The following is a 24,383-nucleotide window of genomic DNA, read 5'->3' on the forward strand; positions in this document are numbered from 1 at the left end:
TACATAACATATACAGTCTAGCATTGCAATTTCCTTGAGCCTTAAATTCCTCTCATCAACATTAAGCAAGGAATATCAGGTATCTCTAACTTCTTTTCAGTAGGTGTGCTCTTCAATTCTGTTTTGTAGTTCATTCCAGATATAGTCAAGTTGACAGCCAAGACTAGCCATTACCATGTACATCCTTAAATTCTTTTAATAATGAAAATAAAGACAACAAGAATACAATTCAATATGCACAGCTTTAAAGTTCTGGGATAGCAATACATATGCAGAGGTACAACAAGAAATTCTGAGTTGAAGTTGTCCTTCTAATTGAGTCCTTAGTAGTAGTCTTCAATAGCTGCTCATTAGCACTTATTTCCATTCGGAGCCTCTACGAGAAAAGTGATGGTATATATTTAGGATCCAATGTGGTGGGGGATGAAAAGGAAAATTGTGATGAACCAATTCTGACTGGATACTTCTTTTACCATGTACAAATTATTTTAGTGCTAAAGTGTGCCTGATACAGCTCTCTTTCTACATGGCTGTCTTGAATGAATAAGATATCTATGTCAACAAAATGACATGCATCATTTCAGTCTAGCTCCTGAATCATGCAGTCTTCTGAGTCTAATCTTCATAATTACAGACAGGTCAAAGGAGAAACAGTCATTTTTACGGGCCATATGAAAGCAGTAAATTTTGGACACATAATCTAGAATGATCTTTCTTTTGAACTCCTTGTCGTTCTTTTACTATCATTGACTCAAATAGGAGATCTGAGCCAATACACCTTATCCTATGCCTGGACCTATCACATCTACTGGGACACATTGGACACCTCTATTGATTATGGACCAAACAATACCATAATATGATAAGACTTTTGCTACGTGGAGGGTCCCAAACTCCCCAGAGGACCCTCCACACCGCAGGCACACTAGCACACCCAGGATCTTGAGTTCACTGGTGAGTGGAACACAACATATGTTCCAAAACACATGGAGGGTTTTGTGCCAGAAGGAACAGGGACAAAGGAAACCCATTCGACCAGTGGCTGGGGTTCATTCAGGATGGCGCCAGCTCCATGCCATCTTGGGCATGAACTCAACAGGCCCTAGCACACCCAGGATCTTGGGATCACTGAGACCAGTGGATGCAGGAGAACACATGGGCAACAGACATAAAGAGAATCTTGGACAGGGTCCCTTTGGGCCTTCATTCTCAGCAAGGAGTTGGAGCTGAGACCCGGAACCCTGGGCACCTTCTCCATCAGAGAGTTGGCCTCCAGGGAGGGCTCTGACTCCAGGAATCAGAAGGTAGATCTGAGCTCCAGACTTCTAGGCACCTTCCCTGCAAGAGGAGAGTTTGCCTGCAGAGAGTGCTCTGACCACTGGGACTCAGGAGATAGTTGAACTCCCAGGAGTGCTGACAGAGGCCAACAGAATCACAGGAGGAACAAGCTCCAGCCAGAGACACCTAGAGCATCTAACACCAGAGATTACAAGATGGCTAAAGGCAAAAGTAAGAATCTTACTAACAGAAACCAAGACAACTCAGCATCATCAGAGTCCAATACTGCCACCACAGCAATTCCTAGACACCGCAACACACCCAAAAAGCAAGATTCAAATTTAAAATTATATCTCATGATGCTGGAAGAAGAATTTAAAAAGGACATTAATAACTCACTTAAAGAAATACAGGAGAACACTGCTAAAGAGTTAGAAGTCCTTAAAAAAATTATAGGAAAATACGGCTAAAGAAGTAGAAGTCCTTAAAGAGGAAACACAAAATTCCCTTAAAGAATTACAGGAAAACACAACCAACAGGTGATGGAATTGAACAAAATGATCCAAGATCTAAAAATGTAAGCAGAAACTATAAAGAAATCACAAAGGGAGACAACTCTGGAGATATAAATCCTAGGAAAGAAATCAGGAACCATAGATGTGAGTATCAGCAATAGAATATAAGAAATGTAAGAGAGAATCTCAGATGAAGAAGATTCCATAGAAAACATGGACACTGTAGATTGCTTTTGGCAAGATAGCCATTTTCACTATATTGATCCTGCCAATCCATGAGCATGGGAGATCTTTCCATCTTCTGAGATCTTCTTTGATTTCTTTCTTCAGAGACTTGAAGTTCTTATCATACAGATCTTTCACTTCCTTAGTTAGAGTCACACCAAGGTATTTTATATTATTTATGACTATTGAGAAGGGTGTTGTTTTCCTAATTTCTTTCTCAGCCAGTTTATCCTTTGTGTAGAGAAAGGTCACTGATTTGTGTGAGGTAATTATATATCCAGCTACACCACTGAGGCTGTTTATCAGGTTCTCTGGTGGAATTTTTAGGGTCACTTATATATACTATCATATCATCTGCAAATAGTGATATTTTGACTTCCCCATATTAATTTGTATCCTTTGACCTCATTTTGTTGTCAAATTGCTCTGGTTAGGACTTCAAGGTAAACCAATGGAATAGAATTGAAGACCCAGAAATGAATCCACACACCTATGGTCACTTGATCTTTGACAAGGGAGCTAAAACCATCCAGTGGAAAAAAGACAGCATTTTCAACAAATGGTGCTGGCACAATTGGCAGTTAGCATGTAGAAGAATGTGAATTGATACATTCTTATCTCCTTCTACTAAGGTCAAGTCTAATTGGATTAAGGAACTCAACATAAAACCAGAGACAGTAAAACTGAAAGAGGAGAAAGTGGGGAAAAGCCTCGAAGATATGTGCAAAGGGGAAAAATTCCTGAATAGAACAGCAATGGCTAGTGCTGTAAGATCGAGAATTGACAAATGGGACCTCATAAAATTGCAAAGCTTCTGTAAGGCAAAAGACACTTTCAATAAGACAAAAGGCCACCAACAGATTGGGAAGGGATCTTTACCAGTCCTAAATCAGACAGGTGACTAATATCTAATATATATAAGGAACTCAAGAAGATGGACTCCAGAAAACCAAATAACCCCATTAACAAATGGGGCACAGAGCTAAACAAAGAATTCTCAACTGAAGAATATCAAGCGGCTGAGAAGCACCTGAGAAAATGTTCAACATCCTTAATCATCAGGGAAATGCAAATCAAAATAACCCTGAGATTCCACCTCATACCAGTCAGATGGCTAAGATCAAAAATTCATTTGACAGTAGATGCTGGCAAGGATGTGGAGAAAGAGGAACACTCCTCCATTGCTGGTGGGATTGCAAACTGGTACAACCACTATGGAAATCAGTCTGGAAGTTCCTCAGAAAATTGGACATAGTACTACCGGGTGATCCAGCAATACCTCTCCTGGGCATATATTCAGGAGATGATCCAACTGGTAATAAGAACACATGCTCCACTATGTTCATAGCAGCCTTATTTATAATAGCCAGAAGCTGAACAGAACCCAGATGTCCCTCAACAAAGGAATGGATACAGAAAATGTGGTACATTTACACAATGGAATACTACTCAGCTATTAAAAAAATGAAATCATGAAATTCCTAGGCAAATGGATGTATCTGGAGGGTATCATCCTGAGTGAGGTAACCCAATCACAAAAGAACTCACATGATATGCACTCACTGATTAGTGTTTTTTAGTCCAGAAACTTAGAATATCCAAGATACAAGTTGCAAAACACATGAAACTCAAGAAGAAGAAAGAGCAAAGTGTGGGAAAATCGCCACTTCTTAGAATTTGGAACAAAACACCCGTAGATGGAGATAAAGAGACAAAGTTTGGAGCTGAGAGGAAAGGGTGGACCATCCAGACACTGCCTCAACTGGGTTCCATCACATAATCAGCCTCCAAACACAGACACTATTTCATACACAAGCAAGATTTTGCAGAAAGTACCTTGATATAGCTGTCTCTTGTGAGGCTATGCCAGTGCCTGGGAAACATAGAAGTGGATGCTCACAATCAGCTATTGGATGAAACAATGGGCCCCCCATGGAGGAGCTAGAGAAATTACCCAAAGAGCTGAAGGGGTCTGCAACGCTATAGGTGAAACAACAACATGAACTAACCAGAACCCCCAGAGCTCGTGTCTCTAGCTGCATTTTTAGCAGAAGATGGCCTAGTTAGCTGTCACTGGGAAGAGAGGCCCCTAGGTATTGCAGTACTTATATGCCCTGGTACAGGGGAAACACCAGGGCCAAGAAGTGGGAATGTGTGGGTAGGGGAGCAGAGGGCAGGGGGAAGGTATAGGGAACTTTCAGGATAGCATTTGAAATGTTAATTAAGTAAATACCTAACAAAAAATTGGAGGAAAAGAAAAGAAAAGAAAACATGAACACAACAACCAAAGAAATGCAAAATTCAAAAGGTTCTAACTCAAAAGATCCAGGAAATCCAGGAAACAATGAGAAGACCAAACCTAAAGATAATAGGTAGACAGGAGATGAAAAATTTTCAACTTAAAGGGCCAGTAAATATCTTCAACAAAATTATAGAAGAAAACTTCCCAACCTAAAGAAAGAGATACTCATGAACATACAAGAATCCCACAGAACTCCAAATAGACTGGACCAGAAAAGAAATTCCTCCTGACACATGATAATCAGAACAACAAATGCACTAAATAAAGGCAGAATATTAAAGGTAATAAAGGAAAAAGGTCAAGTACCATATAAAGGCAGACCTATTAGAGTTACACCAGATTTTCCCACCAGAGACTATGAAAGCAAGAAGATCTTGGACAGATGTTATACAGACCCTAAGTGAACACAAATGCCAGCCCATGCTACTATACCCAGGAAAACTCTCAATTACCATAGATGGAGAAACAAAAGTATTCCCTGACAAAATGATCTTTACAAAATATCTTTCCATGAATCCAGCCCTTCAAAGATAATAATGTGAAAACTCCAAAACAAGAAAGGAAATTACACTCTAGAAAAAGCAAGAAAGTAATCCTTCAACAAACCTAAAAGAAGATAGCCACAAGAACAGAATCCCAACTTTAAGAACAAAAATAACAGAGCAATAATTACTTTTCTTAAATTTGTCTTAACATCAATGGACTCAATTCCCCAATAAAAAGACATAGACTAACAGAATTGCTACACAAATATGACGCAACATTTTGCTGATTTCAGGAAACCCATCTCAGGGACAAAGACAAACACTGCCTGATCTAAAGCTGTACTACAAAGCAATTGTGATAAAACTGCATGGTACTGGTACAGTGACACATAAATGTAGACCAATGGAATAGAATTGGAGACCCAGAAATGAACCCACACGCCTATGATCACTTGTTCTTTGACAAGGGAGCTAAAACCATCCAGTGGAAAATTGACAGCATTTTTAACAAATGGTGCTGGCTCAAATGGCAGTTAACATGAAGAAAAATATGAATTAACCCATTCTTATCTTCTTGTACAAAGCTCAAGTCTAAGTGGATCAAGGAACTCCACACAAACCAGAGACACTAAAACGTATAGAGGAGAATGTGGAGAAAAACCTTGAAAATATGGGCGCAGGGGAAAAATTCCTGAACAGAACTGCAATGGCTGGTACTTTAAGATAGAGAATTCACAAATGGGACCTCATAAAATTGCAAAGCTTCTGTAAGGCAAAAGACACTGTCAATAACACAAAAAGGCCACCAACAGATTGGGAAAGTATCTTTACCATTTGTAAATCAGATAGGGGACTAATATCCAATATATGCAAAGATCTCAAGAAGGTGGACTCTAGATAATCAAATAACCCCATTAATAAATGGGGTACAGAGCTAAACAAAGAATTCCCAACTGAGGAATCCCAAAGGTCTGAGAAGCACCTGAAAAAAAAATGTTCAACATCGTTAATCATTAGGGAAATGCAAATCAGAACAACCCTCAGATTCCACCTTACAGCAGTTAGAATGGTAAGATAAAAAATTCAGGTGATAGCAGATGCTGGCGAGGATGTGGAGAAAGAGATATAACTCATCCTCCATTGTTGGTGGGATTGCAAGCTTGCACAACCACTCTGGAAATCAGTCTTGCAGTTACTCAGAAAATAGTTCACAGTACTACAGGAGGATCCAGCAATTATGCTCCTGGACACATACCCAGAAGATGTTTCAACTGGTAATAAGGACACATACTCCACTATGTTCATAGCGGCCTTATTTATAATAGCCCGAAGCTGGAAAGAACCCAGATGTCCCTCAACAGAGGAATGGATACAGAAAATGTGGTACATTTACACCATGGGGTACTACTCAGCTATTAGAAACAATGAATTTATTAAATTCTTGGGCAAATGGATATATCTGAAGGATATCATCCTGAGTGAGGTAACCCAATAACAAAAGAACTCACATGACATGCATTCAGTGATAAGCGGATATTAGCCTAGAAAATTAGAATACCCAATATACAATTTGCTAAATACCTGAAAATCAAGAAGAATGAAGAACAAAGTATGGATACTTCGTTCCTCCTTAGAATGGGGAACAAAATATACATGGGAGGAGTTACAGAGAGAAAGTTTGGAGATGAGATGAAAGGAATGACCATCCAGAGACTGCTCTAACTGGGGATCCATTCCATTATCAGTCACCAAACCCAGACAGTATTGCATATGCCAGCAAGGTATATAACTGTCTCTTGTGAGGCTATGCCAGTGCCTGACGAATACAGAAGTGAATGCTCACAGTCATCTATTGAATGGAACATAGGGCTCCCAATGGAGGAGTTAGAGAAAGTATCCAAGGAGCTGAAGGGCCTGCAGCCTTAAAGGAGGAACAACAAAAACTGACCAGTACTCACAGAGCTCATGTCTCTAGCTGCATATGTAGCATAAGATAATCTAGTTGGCCATCAATGGGAGGTGAGGCCCTTAGTCTTCCAAAGTATACATGCTCCAGTATAGAGGAATGCCAGGTTCAGGAAGTAGGAGTGGGGATGGCTATTGAGGAGCAGGGCTGGGGGGTGGTTGTTGGGGACTTTTAGGATAGCATTTGAAATGTAAATGAAGAAAATATCTCACAAATATTGTTTAAAAAAGTCTTTCTTGGAGGTTAGTGTGTCTCAAAGGGTATCATAAGATTCTTGAGGAGGCTTTATATCTTAACATTGTGTCATGAATAGCATGACCCTCCTAATCATCCTACCACTCCCATGTTACTCCATTGATTAATATCCATCTGGTGTTTTTAATATGAATTGTTCCATATATACTAATCTGGATATTTGAATCCTGGTTCATAGTTGATGGTGCTCTTTTGAAGATTTAGGTGGTACAGCATAGATAAAGGAAGTATGTCACAGATCGTGAAATTTGAGAGTAAATGATTTTTACACTTCCAGTTTTTTTTTCCAATCTGGTTCATGCTTTCTTCTTAGAAATGTGTGCACTCAGCTCTATTTATTGGCTTCCACTAATCCCCAGAATGATGGATTCATGATATATTGAAATAGTAAGAGGCCAAATAAACCCTTTCATCTACAAACTATCTTAGTCATAGTTTTGTCATAGTAATGAAATTTGACCAATATCTCTCTTTTCCTCATAACTTACATTCAGGCATTTTGCTTCTTACGCATGTAAATGACAGTGGCAGCAATTAACAGCAGTATTTTGGATCCAAGGAGCACAGCTACAGGTATTTTAGCAATACCTGCCGTCTTCAGTTCTGAAAATCAAGGAGTACAATAAACCATTAGAAAAATCACATCATTGGTCTATACTTGACCCATTGGTTGACTCCTGATCCCTACAAAACTCTGCAGAGTTTAAGTGTGTTCTCTTTCACCATTAAATTCAGTAGTTCAACTTAGAAGACATGGTAAAGAGGGTGTCTACATGTAGAAAAATGAAATTACATGTATATTTATCATCCTGCACAAAACTCAAGTCTAAGTGGATCAAAGACCTCAACATAAAATCGGATACAGTAAATCTCATAGAAAAGAAACTGGAAAATACCCTTGAAAGCATAGGTACTGGAGGCAATTTTCTGAACAAAATACCAATGGCTCAGGCTATAAGACCAACAATTGATAAATGGGACCTCGTGAAACTGCCTAGGTTCTGTAAAGAAACAGACACTGTCACTAGGACAAAACAGCAGCCTCAATAATGGGAATGGATTTTTAAAAAACTCTATATCTAATAGAGTTGTAATATTCAGTATATATACAGAGAAGTCAAGGAGGTAGCCACTAGCAAACCAAACAGCACAATTTAAAAAATGTTTGTAAAGCTAAACAGAAAATTCTCAACAGAGGACTCTGGAGTTGTCAACAAACATTTAAAGTAATGTTCAAAATCCTTAGTCATGAGGGAAATGTAAATCAAAACAACTCTGAAGTTCTGTCTTACACCTCCAGAATAGCTACGAAAAAATTCAAGAGATAGCTAGTTCAGGTGAGGATAGGAAGCAAGGGCAACATTTTATACCTGCTTGTGTGAGTGAAAATTTGAATAACCACTTTCAAAATCTGTTTGGTGTATTTTCAGCAAACTGGGAATAGTTCTACATTAAGACCCAGATATTCCACTCCTGGGAATATATCTAAAAGATGATCTAATATCCCCCAAAGATACTTGATCAACTATGTTCATAACAGCATTATTCATAAAACTGTAAACAACATAGTTGTCCCTCATCTGAAGAACAGATAAAAAGGCTATGGTAAAAATCTATACAATAAAATACTATTCAGCTATGAAAAAATAGACATCTCTTCTGGTCTGGGCTGGTACCCTGAGCAGCCCTTGGGCACAAATTCCGTACCCAGTCCCACAAAACCCAGATCCACTCCCAGGCACTCTAACACCCCCAGGATCATAGTATCAGAGGAGGAGGACAAAATAACTGCCCCCAAATCTGGAGTCACTGGGTCCAGCGGGACCCAGGCACCCAGGAACTCCACCGGACCAATTTCACAGATTCCTTCAAGTCTGAGCAGGTGCCCTAAGCAGACCTTGGGCACAAATTCTGCACCCAGTCCCACAACATCCAGAGGAAGCTCCACTCCCAGGCATTTTAACAATCCTGGAGCATTCGATCAGAAGTGCCCTGAGCAGACCTTGGGTGCTAACTCTGAATCCAATCTCACAACACCTTGGAAAAAGTTCTATTCTGGGCACTCTAAAATATCCAGATCCACAGGATCTCAGGAACATGGTCACACAAGAATTGCAGGGTCCCAAAGGCAGCTTTACTCCCAGGAGCTCAGACAAACGTAGGATCTCAGGAACACAGGATCTCAGTATCACAGGATCATAGAGTCAGCTGAACTCTGAGGCATTCTGACACAACCAGGATAATAGGAACTGCAGGCTTGAGTCGGATATAATGAAAGCAAGTAGAACTAGAGAAAAATCTGATGGTGGGAGGCAAGTGAAAGAAAATAAGCAACAGAAACCAAGGTTACCTGGCATAATAGAACCAAATTCTATAACCATAGCAAGTCATGGATACACCATCACAACTGAACATCAAGATTCATATCTAAAATCAATTCTCATGATGGTGATAGAGGACTGTAAGAACATAAATACTCCCTTACAGAAATACAGGAGAACACAGGTAAACAGTTAGAAGCTCTTAAAGAAGAAACACAAAAATCCTTTAAAGAATTACAGGAAAACACAATGAAACAGGTGAAAGAAATGAACAAAATCATCCAAGATCTAAAAATGGAAATAGAAACAATAAAGAAATCACAAAGGGAGACAATCCCAGAGTTAGAAAACCTAGGAAAGATATCAGGAGTCATAGATGCATGCATCATCAACATAATACAAAAGATAGAAGAGAGAATCTCAGGTGCAAATGATACCATAGAAAACATTGACACAACAGTCAAAGAAAATGCAAAAATCACCAACCTACTTACCCAAAACATCCAGGAAATCCAGGACACAGTGAGAAGACCAAACCTAAGGATAATAGGTAGAGAAAAGAGGGACGATCCCCAACTTAAAGGGACAGTAAATATCTTCAACAAAATTATAGAAGAACACTTCCCTAACCTAAAGAAAGAGATGCCAATGAACATACAAGAAACTTACAGAACTACAAATATATTACACCAGAAAAGAAATTCCTCCTCTCACAAAATAATCAAAACACCAAATGCACTGAACAAAGAAAGAATATTAAAAGCAGTAAGGTATGTAAAATCATACCTGTCAGAATTACACCAGACTTCTCACCAGAGACTATGAAAGCTAGGAGATCCTGGGCAGATGTCATACAGATCCTAAGAGAACACAAATGCCTGCTCAGGCTACTATACCCAGCAAAACCCTTAATTACCACAGAGAGAGAAAACAAAGTATTGAATCACAAAACCAAATTTATATAATATCTTTCCATATATCAAGCATCCTAAAGGATAATAGATGGAAAACACCAACACAAGGGAGGAATCAACCAAGAAAATAATCTTACAACAAAACCAAAAGAAGACAGCTACCCAAACATAATTTCACCTCCAACAACAAAAATAACAGGAAGTAGCAGTCACTTTCCCTTAATATCTCTTAATGTCAATGGACTCAATTACCCCCCAAAAGACATAGACTAACAGACTGGATACTTAAACAGGACCCAGCATTTTGCTGCATACAGGAAACTCACCTCAGTGACAAAGGCAGACACTACCTCAGAGTAAAAGGTTGGAAAATAATTTTCCAAGCACATGGTCCCCCCAAAAAAAATTCTGGAGTAGCCATTCCAATATTAAATAAAATCAACTCTCAACCAAAAGTGTTACACACACACACACACACACACACACACACACACACACACAAACGAATGACTATGATAGGGAAGGATAGTTCATATGGGTAAAAGGAAATATCTACCAAGATGAACTCTCAATTCTCAACATCTATGCTCCAAATGCAAGGGTACCCACATTCATAAATGAAACCTTACTAAACTTCAAAACTCACATCGCACTCCACAGAATAATAGTGGGGGACTTTAACACCCTACTCTCATCAATGGACAGATCCTGGAAACAGAAACTAAACAGAGACACAGTGAAACTAACAAAAATTATGAATCAAATGGTTCTAACACATATTTATAGAACATTTCAACCTAAAGCAAAAGAATATACCTTCTTCTCAGCACTTCATGGTACTTTCTCCAAAACGGACCATATAATTGGTCACAAGACAAGCCTCAACAGATACAAGAAGATTGAAATAATCCCATGCACCCTATCAGATCACCATGGACTGAGGCTGGTCTTAAATACCAACAAAAACAATGGAAAGCACATATGCACATGGAAGCTGAACAACACTCTACTCAATGATAACTTTGTCAAGGAAGAAAGAAAGAAAGTAAGAAATTAAAGGCTTTTTGGAATTTAATGAAAATGAAGACACATCATACCAAGACTTATGAGACACAATAAAAGCAGTGGTAGGAGGAAAACTCATAGCTCTAAGTGCCTCCAAAAAGAAACTGAAGAAAACTTACTTTAGCAGCTTGCCAGCACAACTGACAGTCCTACAACAATAACAACAACAACAACAACAACAACAACAATAAATCAAATATACCGAAGAGGAGTAGGCATTAGAAAATAATTAAACCAAATATAAACAGAAAGAACTATACAAAGAATCAACAAAACAGGAGATTGTTCTTCAAAAAACTCAACAAAATAGATAAACTTTTAGCCAGACTAACTAGAGGGCACAGAGACCTAATCCAAATTAATACAATCAGAACTGAAATGGGAGACCTAACAATGAAGTATATCTTAAATTAACTATTCTGTTTGCTGAATATCAACAGTTGAAAACATTAAAATCTTGTTCTACAAACATCATGTAAATACTATTGATATTTTTTCACTATGTTTGAAATTAGCATTTTTTAATGTTTAACTACAAAGTTTTTGCTATTTTGAAATTTTAAAAATATAGTAACTGATAAAATAATTTCTTTCCTAAACTTTTTTTTAAAATAAACTGTTTGTTAGACAACGTACGCAGATACATAATACATTTTAAATACCCTTTCACTATATCAGGTGGTTCCATATAAAAACCTTTGAATATATTTCTTAATGACTCATTTTTAATATTTTATCTTCTTTTACTCTGCTTAACTCCCAAAAAATATTTTATAGGTTTTTGAATACAATTTAGTATTCAACATTACATATAGGATCCTCAGTTATGGACAATATTAAATATTCATTAATTATAATTTAGGGTATGAAAAGATATGAATATAAGGATATATGAATATAATTTTATGTAATATTTGATTTTCAAAATACTCAATAGTGTTAATATGTTTTATGTATAAAACACATTTAAATTATTAAAAAAAATAAGAAAAAAAAAGAAAATATCCTGATCCCTCCCAGAGGACCCGGTGCACTCAGAGCAGTTGAGGACTGCTGTACTCAGAGCAGTTATCTGAAGACCTCCCAGGAGATCTACTGCACCCTGAGCAACAGATTAACAGATTCTCTGCTTCTGTGAAGAGTCCCCAAGTGGAAGGCCTCACAGGTGGACAGATACAGCCAGGGCTGGAGGCCTACTGGGAGACTTGAAGTAACCAAAGGACAAAAGAGTCAGATTCTATACAGTCACCCAGACCAACAAAAATCAGGAATATCCAGATGGCAAAAGGCAAGCACAAGATCATAAGCAACAGAAACCAAAATACATGGGCATCATCAGAACCTGGTTCTTCCACCACAGCAAGCACTGAATACACCAACACACTTGAAAATCAGGAACCTGTCCTAAAATCCTATCTCATGAAGATAATAGAGTCCTGTAAGGAGAATATAAAAAAAAATCACTGAAAGAAATACAGGGAAACAGGTGAAGGAATTGAATAAATTGATCCAAGACCTAAAAGTGGAAGTAAACACAATAAAGAAAACTCAAATGGAGGCAAACCTGGCAATGAAAAAAACTAGGAAAGAGGTCAGGAATTACAGATGTAAGTATTATCAACAGAATATAAGAGATAGAAGAGGGAATCTCAGGTATAGAAGATACAGTAGAAGAGATTGACAGAACTGTCAAGAAAATTCAAAACATAAAAAACTCCTAACCCAAAGCATCAAAGAAATCCAAGACACAATGAAAGACCAAATATAGGAATAATTAGAATAGGGAAGTGTGAAGATTACCAGCTCAAAGGACCTGAAAAAGTCTTCAACAAAATCATAGATGAAAACTTCCCCAACATAAAGAAAGAGATGGCAATAAAGGTACAAAAAGCCCATAGAACACCAAATAAATGGGATCAAAAAAGAAAATCTTCTCATCATATAATTATCAAAATACTAAGGGCACAGAGCAAAGAAAGAATATTAAAAGCTACATGGAAAAAATGTCAAGTAACATACAAAATTAGACCTATCAAAATTACACCAGACTTCTCAATAGAGACTATGAAAGCCAGAAGAGCCTGATCAGAAGTCATTCAGACTCTAAGAGAACACAAATGCCCACCCAGGCTACTACACCCAGCAAAACTCTCATTCAACATAGATGGAGAAACCAAAATATTCCAGGACAAAACCAAATTCAAACAGTATCTACCTATCAACCCAGCCTGACAGAAGATCCTGAAAGGAATACTCCACACAAAGAAGATATGTGGACCAAAGAAAAGACAAGATATTTAGCATCTCACAACAAAGTCAAAAGCAGAGAACCACAAACATATAAAGCCACATCCAAAATCAAACAAAACAGGAACCAACATTCATCTCTCTTTAATATCTCTGAATATTAATGGACACAACTCAGCTATAAAAAGACTTAAGCTAACAGATTGGATACATAAAAAAGATCCAGCATTTTTCTGCATACAAGAAAGACAGCTCAAAAAAAAAAAGACAGGTACTATCTCAGATTAAAAGGATGGAAAACAGTCTTCCAAGCAAATGGTCCCAGGAAAAAACCAGGAGTTGCCATCCTAATATCCAATAACATTTACTTTCAACCAAAAGTTATCAAGCATGATGAAGAAGGACACTTCATATTCATCAAGGGGAAAATATACCAAGAGAAAGTCTCAATTCTGAACATTTGTGACACAAATGCAATGGCACCCAATTCCATAAAACAAAACAAAACAAAACAAAAACAACAACAACAACAACAAACTTTACTAAAGCTCAAAACACACGTTGAACCCCACAGAATAATAGTGGGAGATTTCAACACTCCACTCTCATCAATGGACAGATGCTAGAAACAGAAATTAAACAGAGATACAGTGAAACTAAAAGAAGTTTTGAAACAAATGGATTTAACAGATATCTACAGCACATTTCACCCTAAAACAAAAGAATACACCTTCTTCTTGGCACCTCATCATACCTTCTCCAAAATTTACCATATAATTGATCACAAAACAACCCTCAATTGATATAAGAATAATGAAATAATGCCATGCATCCTATCAGATCACCACAGCCTAAGGCTGGTCTTCAATAACAATGAAAACTACAGAAAGCGCACATACATGTGGAAACTGAACAATTGTCTACTCAATGATGACTTCACAAGGGAAGAAATTAAAGACTTCCTGGAATTTAATAAAAATATTGACACATCATACCCATACTTATGGGACACAATGAAAGCATTGCTAAGAGGAAAGTTCATAGCACTAAGTGCCCTGTTAAAGAAAATGGAGAGATCTTACACTAACAACTTAACAGCACACTTAAGAGCTCTAGAACAGAAAGAAGCAAACTCACCCAAGAGGAGTGGAAGGCAGGAAATAGTTAAACACAGGACAAAAATCAATAAAATAAAAACAAAGAAAATGATACTAAGAATCAGCAAAATCCAGGAGCTGTTTCTTTGAGAGAATGAACAAGATAGATAAACCCCTAGTCAAACTAACTAAAGGGCCAAGAGGCAGTATCCAAATTAGTAAAATCAGAAATGAAATGGGAAACATAACAGCAGAACGGAGAAAATTTTAAAAAAAACATCATCAGAGTTTGCTATAACAATCTATAAGCAACAAAACTAAAAAATCTAGGTGAAATCAATAGTTTTCTATACAAACGCCATATGCCAAAGTTAACTCAAGATCAGGTAAACTATCTAAACAGGACCATATCATACAAGGAAATAGAAGAAGTCATTAAAAACTTCCCAACTGGACTCCGCCAAAAGTAGTCTGCACAGGTGAGAGTGTGCCCTACAGACGCTAACAGCTTCTGGGATGGGCGGGAGCCACAGAGCTTCTGAGGCAGCGCCCTTTTAGGGCTCCAGACATCCGGCCACCTTCCCGGCCAGAGAACATGTGTCCACCCAGCCCGGGAAGCTTTTGCCTCAGGATCGGCGGGAGCCATCTTAGTTCCAGGACTCCACCAAAAGTAGTATACACAGGTGAGAGTGTGGACTACAGAAGCTAATGACTTCTGTGACAGGCCAAAGCAACACAGCTTCTGGGAAGGTCCTGTTTTGGGCCTTCATCTTCAGCCAGGAGGAGGTCTGAACACCAGGTATCTGTACACCTTCCATGTAAGAGGAGAGCTTGCCTGCAGAGAGTGCTCTGACCACTGAAACTCAGAGGAGAGTGCTTGTCTCCCACGTCTGCTGACAGAGGGTAACAGAATGAACAGAGGAACAATCTCTAAACAGAGACAAATATAAAAACTAACTCCAGGGATTACCAGATGGCGAAAGGTAAATGTAAGAATCTTACTAACAGAAACCAAGACCACTCACCATCATCAGAACCCAGGACTCCCACTTCACCCAGTCCAGGGCCCCCCAACACACCTGAAAAGCTAGACCAGGATTTAAAAGCATATCTCAAGATGATGGTAGAGGACATCAAGAAGGACTTTAATAACTCACTTAAAGAAATACAGGAGAACACTGCTACACAGGTAGAAGAAATTAAAGAGGAAACACAAAATTGCCTTAAAGAATTGCAGGAAAACACAACCAAACAAGTGATGGAATTGAATAAAACCATCCAAGTCCTAAAAAGGGAAGTAGACACAATAATGAAAACCCAAAGTGAGGCAACACTGGAGATAAAAACGCTAGGAAAGAAATCTGGAACCATAGATGTGAGCATCAGCAACAGAATACAAGAGATGGAAGAGAGAATCTCAGGTGCAGAAGATTCCATAGAGAACATCGGCACAACAATCAAAGAAATTGGAAAATGCAAAAAGATTCTAGCTCAAAACATCCAGGAAATCCAGGACACAATGAGAAGACCAAACCTACAAATAATAGGAGTAGATGAGAATGAAGATTTTCAACTCAAAGGACCGGCAAATACCTTCAACAAAATTATTGAAGAAAACTTCCCAAACCTAAAGAAAGAGATGCCCATGAACATACAAGAAGCCTACAGAACTCCAAATAGACTGGACCAGAAAAGAAATTCCTCCTGACACATAATAATCAGAACAACAAATGCACTAAATAAAGAGAGAATACTAAAAGCAGTAAGGGAGAAAGGTCAAATAACATATAAAGGCAAGCCTTTCAGAATTACACCAGATTTTTCACCAGAGACTATGAAAGCCAGAAGAGCCTGGACAGATGTTATACAGACACTAAGAGGACACAAATGCCAGCCCAGGCTACTATACCCAGCCAAACTCTCAATTACCACAGATGGAGAAACCAAAGTATTCCACAACAACACCAAATTTACACATTCTCTTTCCACAAATCCAGCCCTTCAAAGGATAATAACAGAAAAAAAAAAACATACAAGGACGGAAACCACGTCCTAGAAAAAGCAAGAAGGTAATCCCTCAAGAAACCAAAAACAAGACAGCCACAAGAACAGAATGCCAAATTTAACAACAAAAATAATAGGAAGGAACAATTACTTTTCCTTATTATCTCTTAATATCAATGGACTCAACTCCCAAATAAAAAGACATAGACTAACAGACTGGCTACACAAACAGGACCCAATATTTTGCTGATTACAGGAAACTCATCTCAGAGAAAAAGATAAACACTACCTCAGAATGAAAACCTGGAAAACAATTTTCCAAGCAAATGGTATGAAGAAATAAGCTGGAGTAGCCATTCCAATATCTAACAAAATCGACTTCCAACCCAAAGTCATCAAAAAAGGCAAGGAGGGGCACTTCATACCCATCAAAGGTAAAATCCTATAAGAGGAACTATCAATTCTGAATATCTATGCTCCAAATAAAAGGGCAGCCACATTCATTAAAGAAACTTTAGTAAAGCTCAAAGAACATATTGCATCTCACACAATAATAGTAGGAGACTTCAACACACCACTTTCACCAATGGACAGAAAATGGAAACAGAAACTAAACAGGGACACAGTGAAACTAACAAAACTTATGAAACAAATGTACTTAACAGATATCTACAGAACATTTTATCCTAAAACAAAAGGATATTCCTTCTTCTCAGCACGTCACAGGACCTTCTCTAAAATTAACCGTATAATTGGTCACAAAACAGGTTTCAACAGATACAAAAATATTGAAATTGTCCCATGCATCCTACCAGATCACCATGGACTATGGCTGATCTTCAATAACAAAATAAATAATAGAAAGCCAACATTCATGTGGAAACTAAACAACACTCTTCTCAATGATACCTTGGTCAAGAAAGGAATAAAGAAAGAAATTAAGGACTTTTTGGAGTTTAATGAAAATAAAGCCACAACATACCCAAACTTATGGGACACAATGAAAGCATTTCTAAGAGGAAAACTAATAGCTCTGAGTGCCTCCAAAAAGAAACTAGAGAGAGCACACATTAGCAGCTTGACAACACATCTAAAAGGTCTAGAAGAAAAGGAAGCAAATTCACCCAAGAGGAGTAGAAGGCAGGAAATAATCAAACTCAGGGGTGAAATCAACCAAGAGGAAAGAAGCACTATTCAAAGAATCAACCAATTGAGGAGGTGGTTCTTTGAGAAAATCAATAAGATTGATAAACCCTTAGCCAAACTCACTAAAGGGCACAGGGAAAGCATCCTAATTAACAAAATCAGAAATGAAAAGGGAGACAAAACAACAGATCCTGAAGAAATCCAAAACACCATCAGATCCTTCTACAAAAGGCTATACTCAACAAAACTGGAAAACCTGGATGAAATGGACAAATTTCTAGAAAGATACCAGGTACCAAATTTAAATCAAGATCAGGTTAATGATCTAGACAGTCCTATATCCCCTAAAGAAATAGAAGCAGTCATTAATAGTCTCCCAACCAAAAAAAAAAAGCCAAGGACCAGATGGGTTTAGTGCAGAGTTCTATCAGACCTTCAAAGAAGATCTAATCCCAGTTCTTCACAAACTATTCCACAAAATATAAACAGGAGGTACTCTACCCAACTCATTCTATGAAGCCACAATTACTCTGATACCTAAACCACAAAAAGACCCCACAAAGATAGAGAATTTCAGACCAATTTCCCTTATGAATATTGATGAAATGATCCTCAAAAAAGTTCTCTCTAACCAAATCAAAGAACACATTAAAACAATCATCCATCTTGACCAAGTAGGTTTCATCCCAGGGATGCAGGGATGGTCCAATATATGGAAATCCATCAACATAATCCAGTATGTAAATAAACTCAAAGACAACAAACACATGATCATCTCCTTAGATGTTGAGAAAGCATTTGACAAAATCCAACAACCATTCATGATAAAAGCCTTGGAAAGATCAGGAATTCAAGGCCCATACCTAAACATGATAAAAGCAATCTACAGCAAACAAATAGCCAACATCAAAGTAAATGGTGAGAAGCTGGAAGCAATCCCACTAAAATCAGGGATAGACAAGGCTGTTCACTCTCGCCCTACCTATTCAACATTGTAGTTGAAGTCCTAGCCAGAGCAATTAGACAACAAAAGGAGATCAAGGGGATACAAATTGGAAAAGAGGAAGTCAAAATATCACTTTTTGCAGATGATATGATAGTATATATAAGTGACCCTAAAAATTCCACCAGAGAACTCCTAAGCCTGATAAACAACTTAGGTGAAGTAGCTGAATATAAAATTAATTCAAACAAGTCAATGGCCTTTCTGTACACAAAGGATAAACAGGCTGAGAAAGAAATTAGGGAAACAACACCATTCTCAGTAGTCACAAATAATATAAAGTACCTTGTTGTGATGCTAACTAAGGAAGTAAATGATCTGTATGATAAGAACTTCAAGTCTCTGAAGAATGAAATTAAAGAAGAACTCAGAAGATGGAAAGATCTCCCATGCTCATGGATCAGCAGGATCAATATAGTAAAAATGGCTATCTTACCAAAAGCAATTTACAGATTCAATGCAATCCCCATCAAAATTCCATCTCAATTCTTCAACAAATTAGAAAGGACGTTCGGCAGACTCATCTGGAATAACAAAAAACCTAGGATAGTAAAAACTCTTCTCAAGGATAAAAGAACCTCTGGTGGAATCACCATGCCTGACCTAAAGCTTTACTACAGAGCAATTGTGATATAAAATGCATGGTATTGGTATAGCGACAGATAAGTAGACCAATGGAACAGAATTGAAAACCCAGAGATGAATCCACACACCTATGGTCACTTGATCTTTGACGGGGAGCTAAAACCATCCAGTGGAAAAAGACAGCATTTTCAACAAATGGTGCTGGCACAATTGGTTGTTATCATGTAGAAAAATGGGAATCGATCCATTCTTATCTCCTTGTACTAAGGTCAAATCTATGTGGGTTAAGGAACTCCACATATAACCAGAGACACTGAAACTTATAGAGGAGAAAGTAGAGAAAACCCTCGAAGATATGGGTACAGGGGAAAAATTCCTGAATAGAACAGCAATGGCTTGTGCTGTAAGATCGAAAATTGACAAATGGGACCTCATAATGTTGCAAAGTTTCTGCAAGGCAAAAGACACCCTCAATAAGACAGAAAGACCACCAACAGATTGGGAAAGGATCTTTACCTATCCTAAATCAGATAGGCGACTAATATCCAATATATATAAAGAACTCAGGAAGGTAGACTCCAATAAATCAAATAACCCCATTAAAAAATGAGGTGCAGAGTTAAAGAAAGAATTCTCACCTGAGGAATACCAAATGGGAGAGAAACACCTGAAAAATTGTTCAACATTCTTAATCATCAGAAAAATGCAAATCAAAACAACCCTGAGATTTCATCTCATACCAGTCAGAATGGCTAAGATCAAAAATTCAGTTGACAGCAGATGTTGGTGAGGATGTGGAGAAAGAGGAACACTCCTCCATTGTTGGTGGGATTGCAAGCTTGTACAACCACTCTGGAAATCAGTCTGGCGGTTCCTCAGAAAATTGGACATAACACTACTGGAGGATCCTGCAATACCTCTCCTGGGCATATATCCAAAAGATGTCCCAACTGGTAAGAAGGACACATGCTCCACTATGTTCATAGCAGCCTTATTTACAATATCCAGAAGCTGGAAAGAATCCAGATGCCCCTCAATAGAAGAATAGATACAGAAACGTGGTACATTTATACAATGGTGTATTACTCAGCTATTAAAACGAATGAATTTATGAAATTCCTAGGCCAATGGATGGGCCTGGAGGGCATCATCCTGAGTGAGATAACCCAATCACAAAGGAAATCACACAATATGTACTCACTGATAAATGGATATTAACCCAGAAACTTAGGATACCCAAGATATAAGATACAATTTGCTAAATGCATGAAACTCAAGAAGAACAAAGATCAAAGTGTGGACACTTGGCCTTGTCTTAGAATTGGAAACAAAACACCCATGGAAGGAGTTCAGAGACAAAGTTTGGGGCTGTGACGAAAGGATGGAACATCTAGAGATTGCCATATCTGGGAATCCATCTCATAATCAGTTTCCAAACGCTGACACCATTGCATACACTAGCAAGATTTTGCTGAAAAGACCCAGATATAGCTTTCTCTTGTGAGACTATGCCGAGGCCTAGCAAACACAGAAGTGGATGCTCACAGTCAGGTATTAGATGGATCACAGGGCCCCCAATGGAGGAGCTAGAGAAAGTACCCAAGGAGCTAAAGGGATCTGCAACCCTACAGGTGCAACAACCTTATGAACTAACTAGTACCCCGGAGCTCTTGACTCTAGCTGCATATGTATCAAAAGATGGCCTATTCGGCCATCACTGGAAAGAGAGGCTCATTGGACTTGCAAAGTTTATATGCCCCAGTACAGGGGTATGCCAGGGCAAAAAAGTTGGAGTGGGTGGGTAGTTGAGTGGGTGGAGAGGGTATGGGGGACTTTTGGGATAGCATTGGAAATGTAATGAGGAAAATAACTAATAAAAATATTAAAAAAATACCCTCCCAACTGAAAAAAAGTCCAGGGTCAGATGGATTTCGTACACAATTCTACCAAGTCTTCGATGAAGACCTGATTCCAATTTTCCTCAAATCATTCCACAAAATGCAAATAAAAGGAGCACTTCCTAACTCATTCTATGGAACCACAATTACTCTCATACCTAAACTACACAAGGATTCAACCAAAAAAAGAACTTTAGACCAATCTTGCTTATGAATATCAATGCAAAAATACTCAATCAAATTCTTGCAAACCAAATCCAAGAACACATTAAAACTCTCATTCACCACGATCAAGTAGGCTTCATCCCAGGAATGCAAGTTTGGTTTAATATTTGAAAATCCATTTATGTAATCCACTATATAAACAAAATCAAAGAAAAAAATCACATGATCATCTCCTTAGATGCTGAAAAAGCATTTGACAAAATACAACACACTTTCATGTTAAAAGTATTGGAAATATCACAAATTCAAGGCCCATATCTAAACATAATAAAAGCAATTTACTGCAAACCTACAGCAAATATCAAATTAAACGGAGACATACTTAAAGCAATCCCACTGAAATTGCGGACAAGAGAACGATGCCAACTCACCACATAGCTATTCAATATAGTACTCACGGTGTTAGCTAGAACAACAAATCAACAAAAAGAGATCAAGGGGATACAAATTGGTAAAGAATAAATAAAAGTATCGCTATTTGCAGATGATAGGATAGGATACATAACCAAAATTCAAAATTCTACCAGATAACTTCTCCAGCTGATACACAACTTTAGCAAAGTGTCCAGACATAAAATTAACTCAAATAAATCAGTAGCCTTCTTTAATACAAAGGATAAATAGGCTAAGAAAGAAATTAGGGAAATAATTCCCTTCACAATAGCCACGAATAATATAAATTATCTTGGGGTAAGTCTAACCAAACAAGTGAAAGACCTGTAAGACAATAACATCAAGTCTCTCAAGAAAGAAATCAAAGAAGATCTCAGAAAATGGAGAGATTGCCCATGTTCATGGATTGGGAGAATGAACATAGTCAAAATGACCATCCTATCAAAGGCAATCTTTAGATTCAATGCAATCCCCATCAAAATCCCAACAAAATTCTTCAAAGACATGGAAAGAACAATTCTCAAATTCATCTAGAAAGGCAAAAATCCAGAATAGTGAAAGCAATACTTAACAATGAAAGAATGGCTAGGGGAATCACCATCCTTGACCTCAAGCTTTACTACAGAGAAATGGTGATAAAAAGCTGAAAGAGTCAGATGCAGATATTTGTACTCTACCAATGGACAGAAGTAGCTGACCCCTGTTGTTGAATTAGGGAAATCTGAAAGAAGCTGAGAAGAAGAGTGATCCTGTAGGAAGAACAGCAGTGTAAATTAATCTGGACCCCTGAGATCTTTCAAACACTGGACCACAAAACAGATAGCATACACTATCTGATATAAGGCCCCCAACACACATACAGTAGAGGACTTTTGGGTCTATGTTCATTCAGATATGATGTACCTAAATCTCTAGAGGGTGGAAGCCCTGGGGTATTTAGAGGTCAGGTAAGGTGGGGGACTAGGGCATCCACTTGGAGACAAGGGGGTGGGAAGGAGGTGTGGTATGAGGGGCAGTGGGAGGGTGGATGGGGTGGGGAATGGAATATGGAGTGAAAATAAATTAAATAAATTTTTTAAAAAGACAAAAGAAAGAAGCCACAAGTCTTCATCTGCAGCCAGGAGGTGGAGCTGATCCTCTGTCTTCTGTGCACTCTCCCTGCCAGAGGAAAACTTGCCTCCAGGAAGTGTCTGACCTAGGGACTCAGGTTAGATCATCATTTTCTCTCTCTAAGGCAACTCTCTAAGGCAGGTACACTCAGGAGAATAGCAGAACAGCTGGGGCAGGGTACTATGAGCATATATCTGCAGTCAGTAGTTGGGGCTGTTCCACGGCCCTCTGTCCAGGAAAGAACTGGTCTCCCAGGAGTGCTGACACAAGCTTACAGATTCACAGGAGTAACAAGGTCCAGCCAGAGAAAGCTAGAACATCTAACATCAGAGAGTACCAGTTGACTGAAGGCAAATGCATGTATTCAAAAACCAACAGAAACCAAGACTACTTGGCATCATAAGAACCCAGTACTCCCACGAAGTCCACAAACAAAGGACAGCAAGTCCTCAATACCCCAACACACCATAAAATCAAGATTCAGATTTGAAATCATATCTCATAATGTTGGTAGAGGATTTTAAGAAGGACATTTAAAACTCCCTTAAAGAAATACATGAGAATACAACTAAACAAGTAGAAGCCCTTAGAGAAGAAATACGAAAATTCCTTAAAGAATTACAGGAAAACAAAACCAAAGAGGTGAAGAAAATAAACAAACCCATCCAGGATCTAAAAATGGAAGTAGAAACAATAAATAAATCACAAAGGGAGACAACTCTGAAGATAGAAATCCTAGGAAAGAAATCCGGAGCCATAGATGCAAGCAGAATATAAGAGATGGAAGAGAGAATTCCAGATGCAAAAGATTCCATTTCATTGATAAACAACAATCAAAGAAAATGCAAATGCAAAAAAAACCTAACTCAAAATATCCAGTAAATCCAGAATACAATGAGAAGAACAAATCTAAAGATAAAAGGTATAGATGAGAATGAAGATTCTCAACTTTAAGACCCAGTAAATATCCTCAACAAAATTATAGAAGAAAACTTCCCTAATTTAAAAAAAGAGATGCCCATGAACATACAAGAAGCCTACAGAACTCCAAATAGATTGGACCAGAAAAGAAATTCCGCCTAACACATAATAACAAAAACACCAAATGCACTAAACAAAGATAGAATATTAAAAGTACTAAAAGCCCTTCTGCTCCACTCGAGCCCCGAGGTACCTTGCCAGTGGAGGCGCCCGACACTCGCAAGGGCCCACACAGGATCCCCCACGGGATCCTAAGACCTCTGGTGAGTGGAACACAGCGCCGGCCCCAATCCAATCGCAGGGAACCTGAGACTGCGGTACATAGGGAAGCAGACTTCCCGGGCCTGACATGGGGCACAAGATTTTAT

At 38.2% G+C, this 24,383-nt stretch overlaps 1 protein-coding gene across 4 annotated transcripts in view; it reads right to left on the bottom strand.

Moving 5' to 3' along the window:
• Nucleotides 1-172: 172 nt before the first annotated feature.
• Nucleotides 173-24,383, bottom strand: part of Sirpb1c (signal-regulatory protein beta 1C) — a 53,384-nt gene continuing 29,173 nt past the window's right edge. For 3 of the 4 annotated variants that reach the window (XM_006535371.1, XM_006535373.4, XM_006535372.4), the window contains 2 exons: nucleotides 7,515-7,629; nucleotides 179-376 (listed from right to left, as the gene is read on the bottom strand). In XM_006535371.1, coding sequence (XP_006535434.1) covers nucleotides 7,517-7,629 — 113 coding nt within the window. In that variant the 3' untranslated portion in view covers nucleotides 179-376; nucleotides 7,515-7,516. Of the gene's footprint in view, nucleotides 377-7,514; nucleotides 7,630-24,383 lie in introns of all 4 variants that reach the window. The other variant, NM_001173459.2, reaches the window with a different exon arrangement.

Source organism: Mus musculus, chromosome 3 (assembly GCF_000001635.26).
Source record: "Mus musculus strain C57BL/6J chromosome 3, GRCm38.p6 C57BL/6J".
Lineage (NCBI taxonomy): Eukaryota > Metazoa > Chordata > Mammalia > Rodentia > Muridae > Mus > Mus musculus.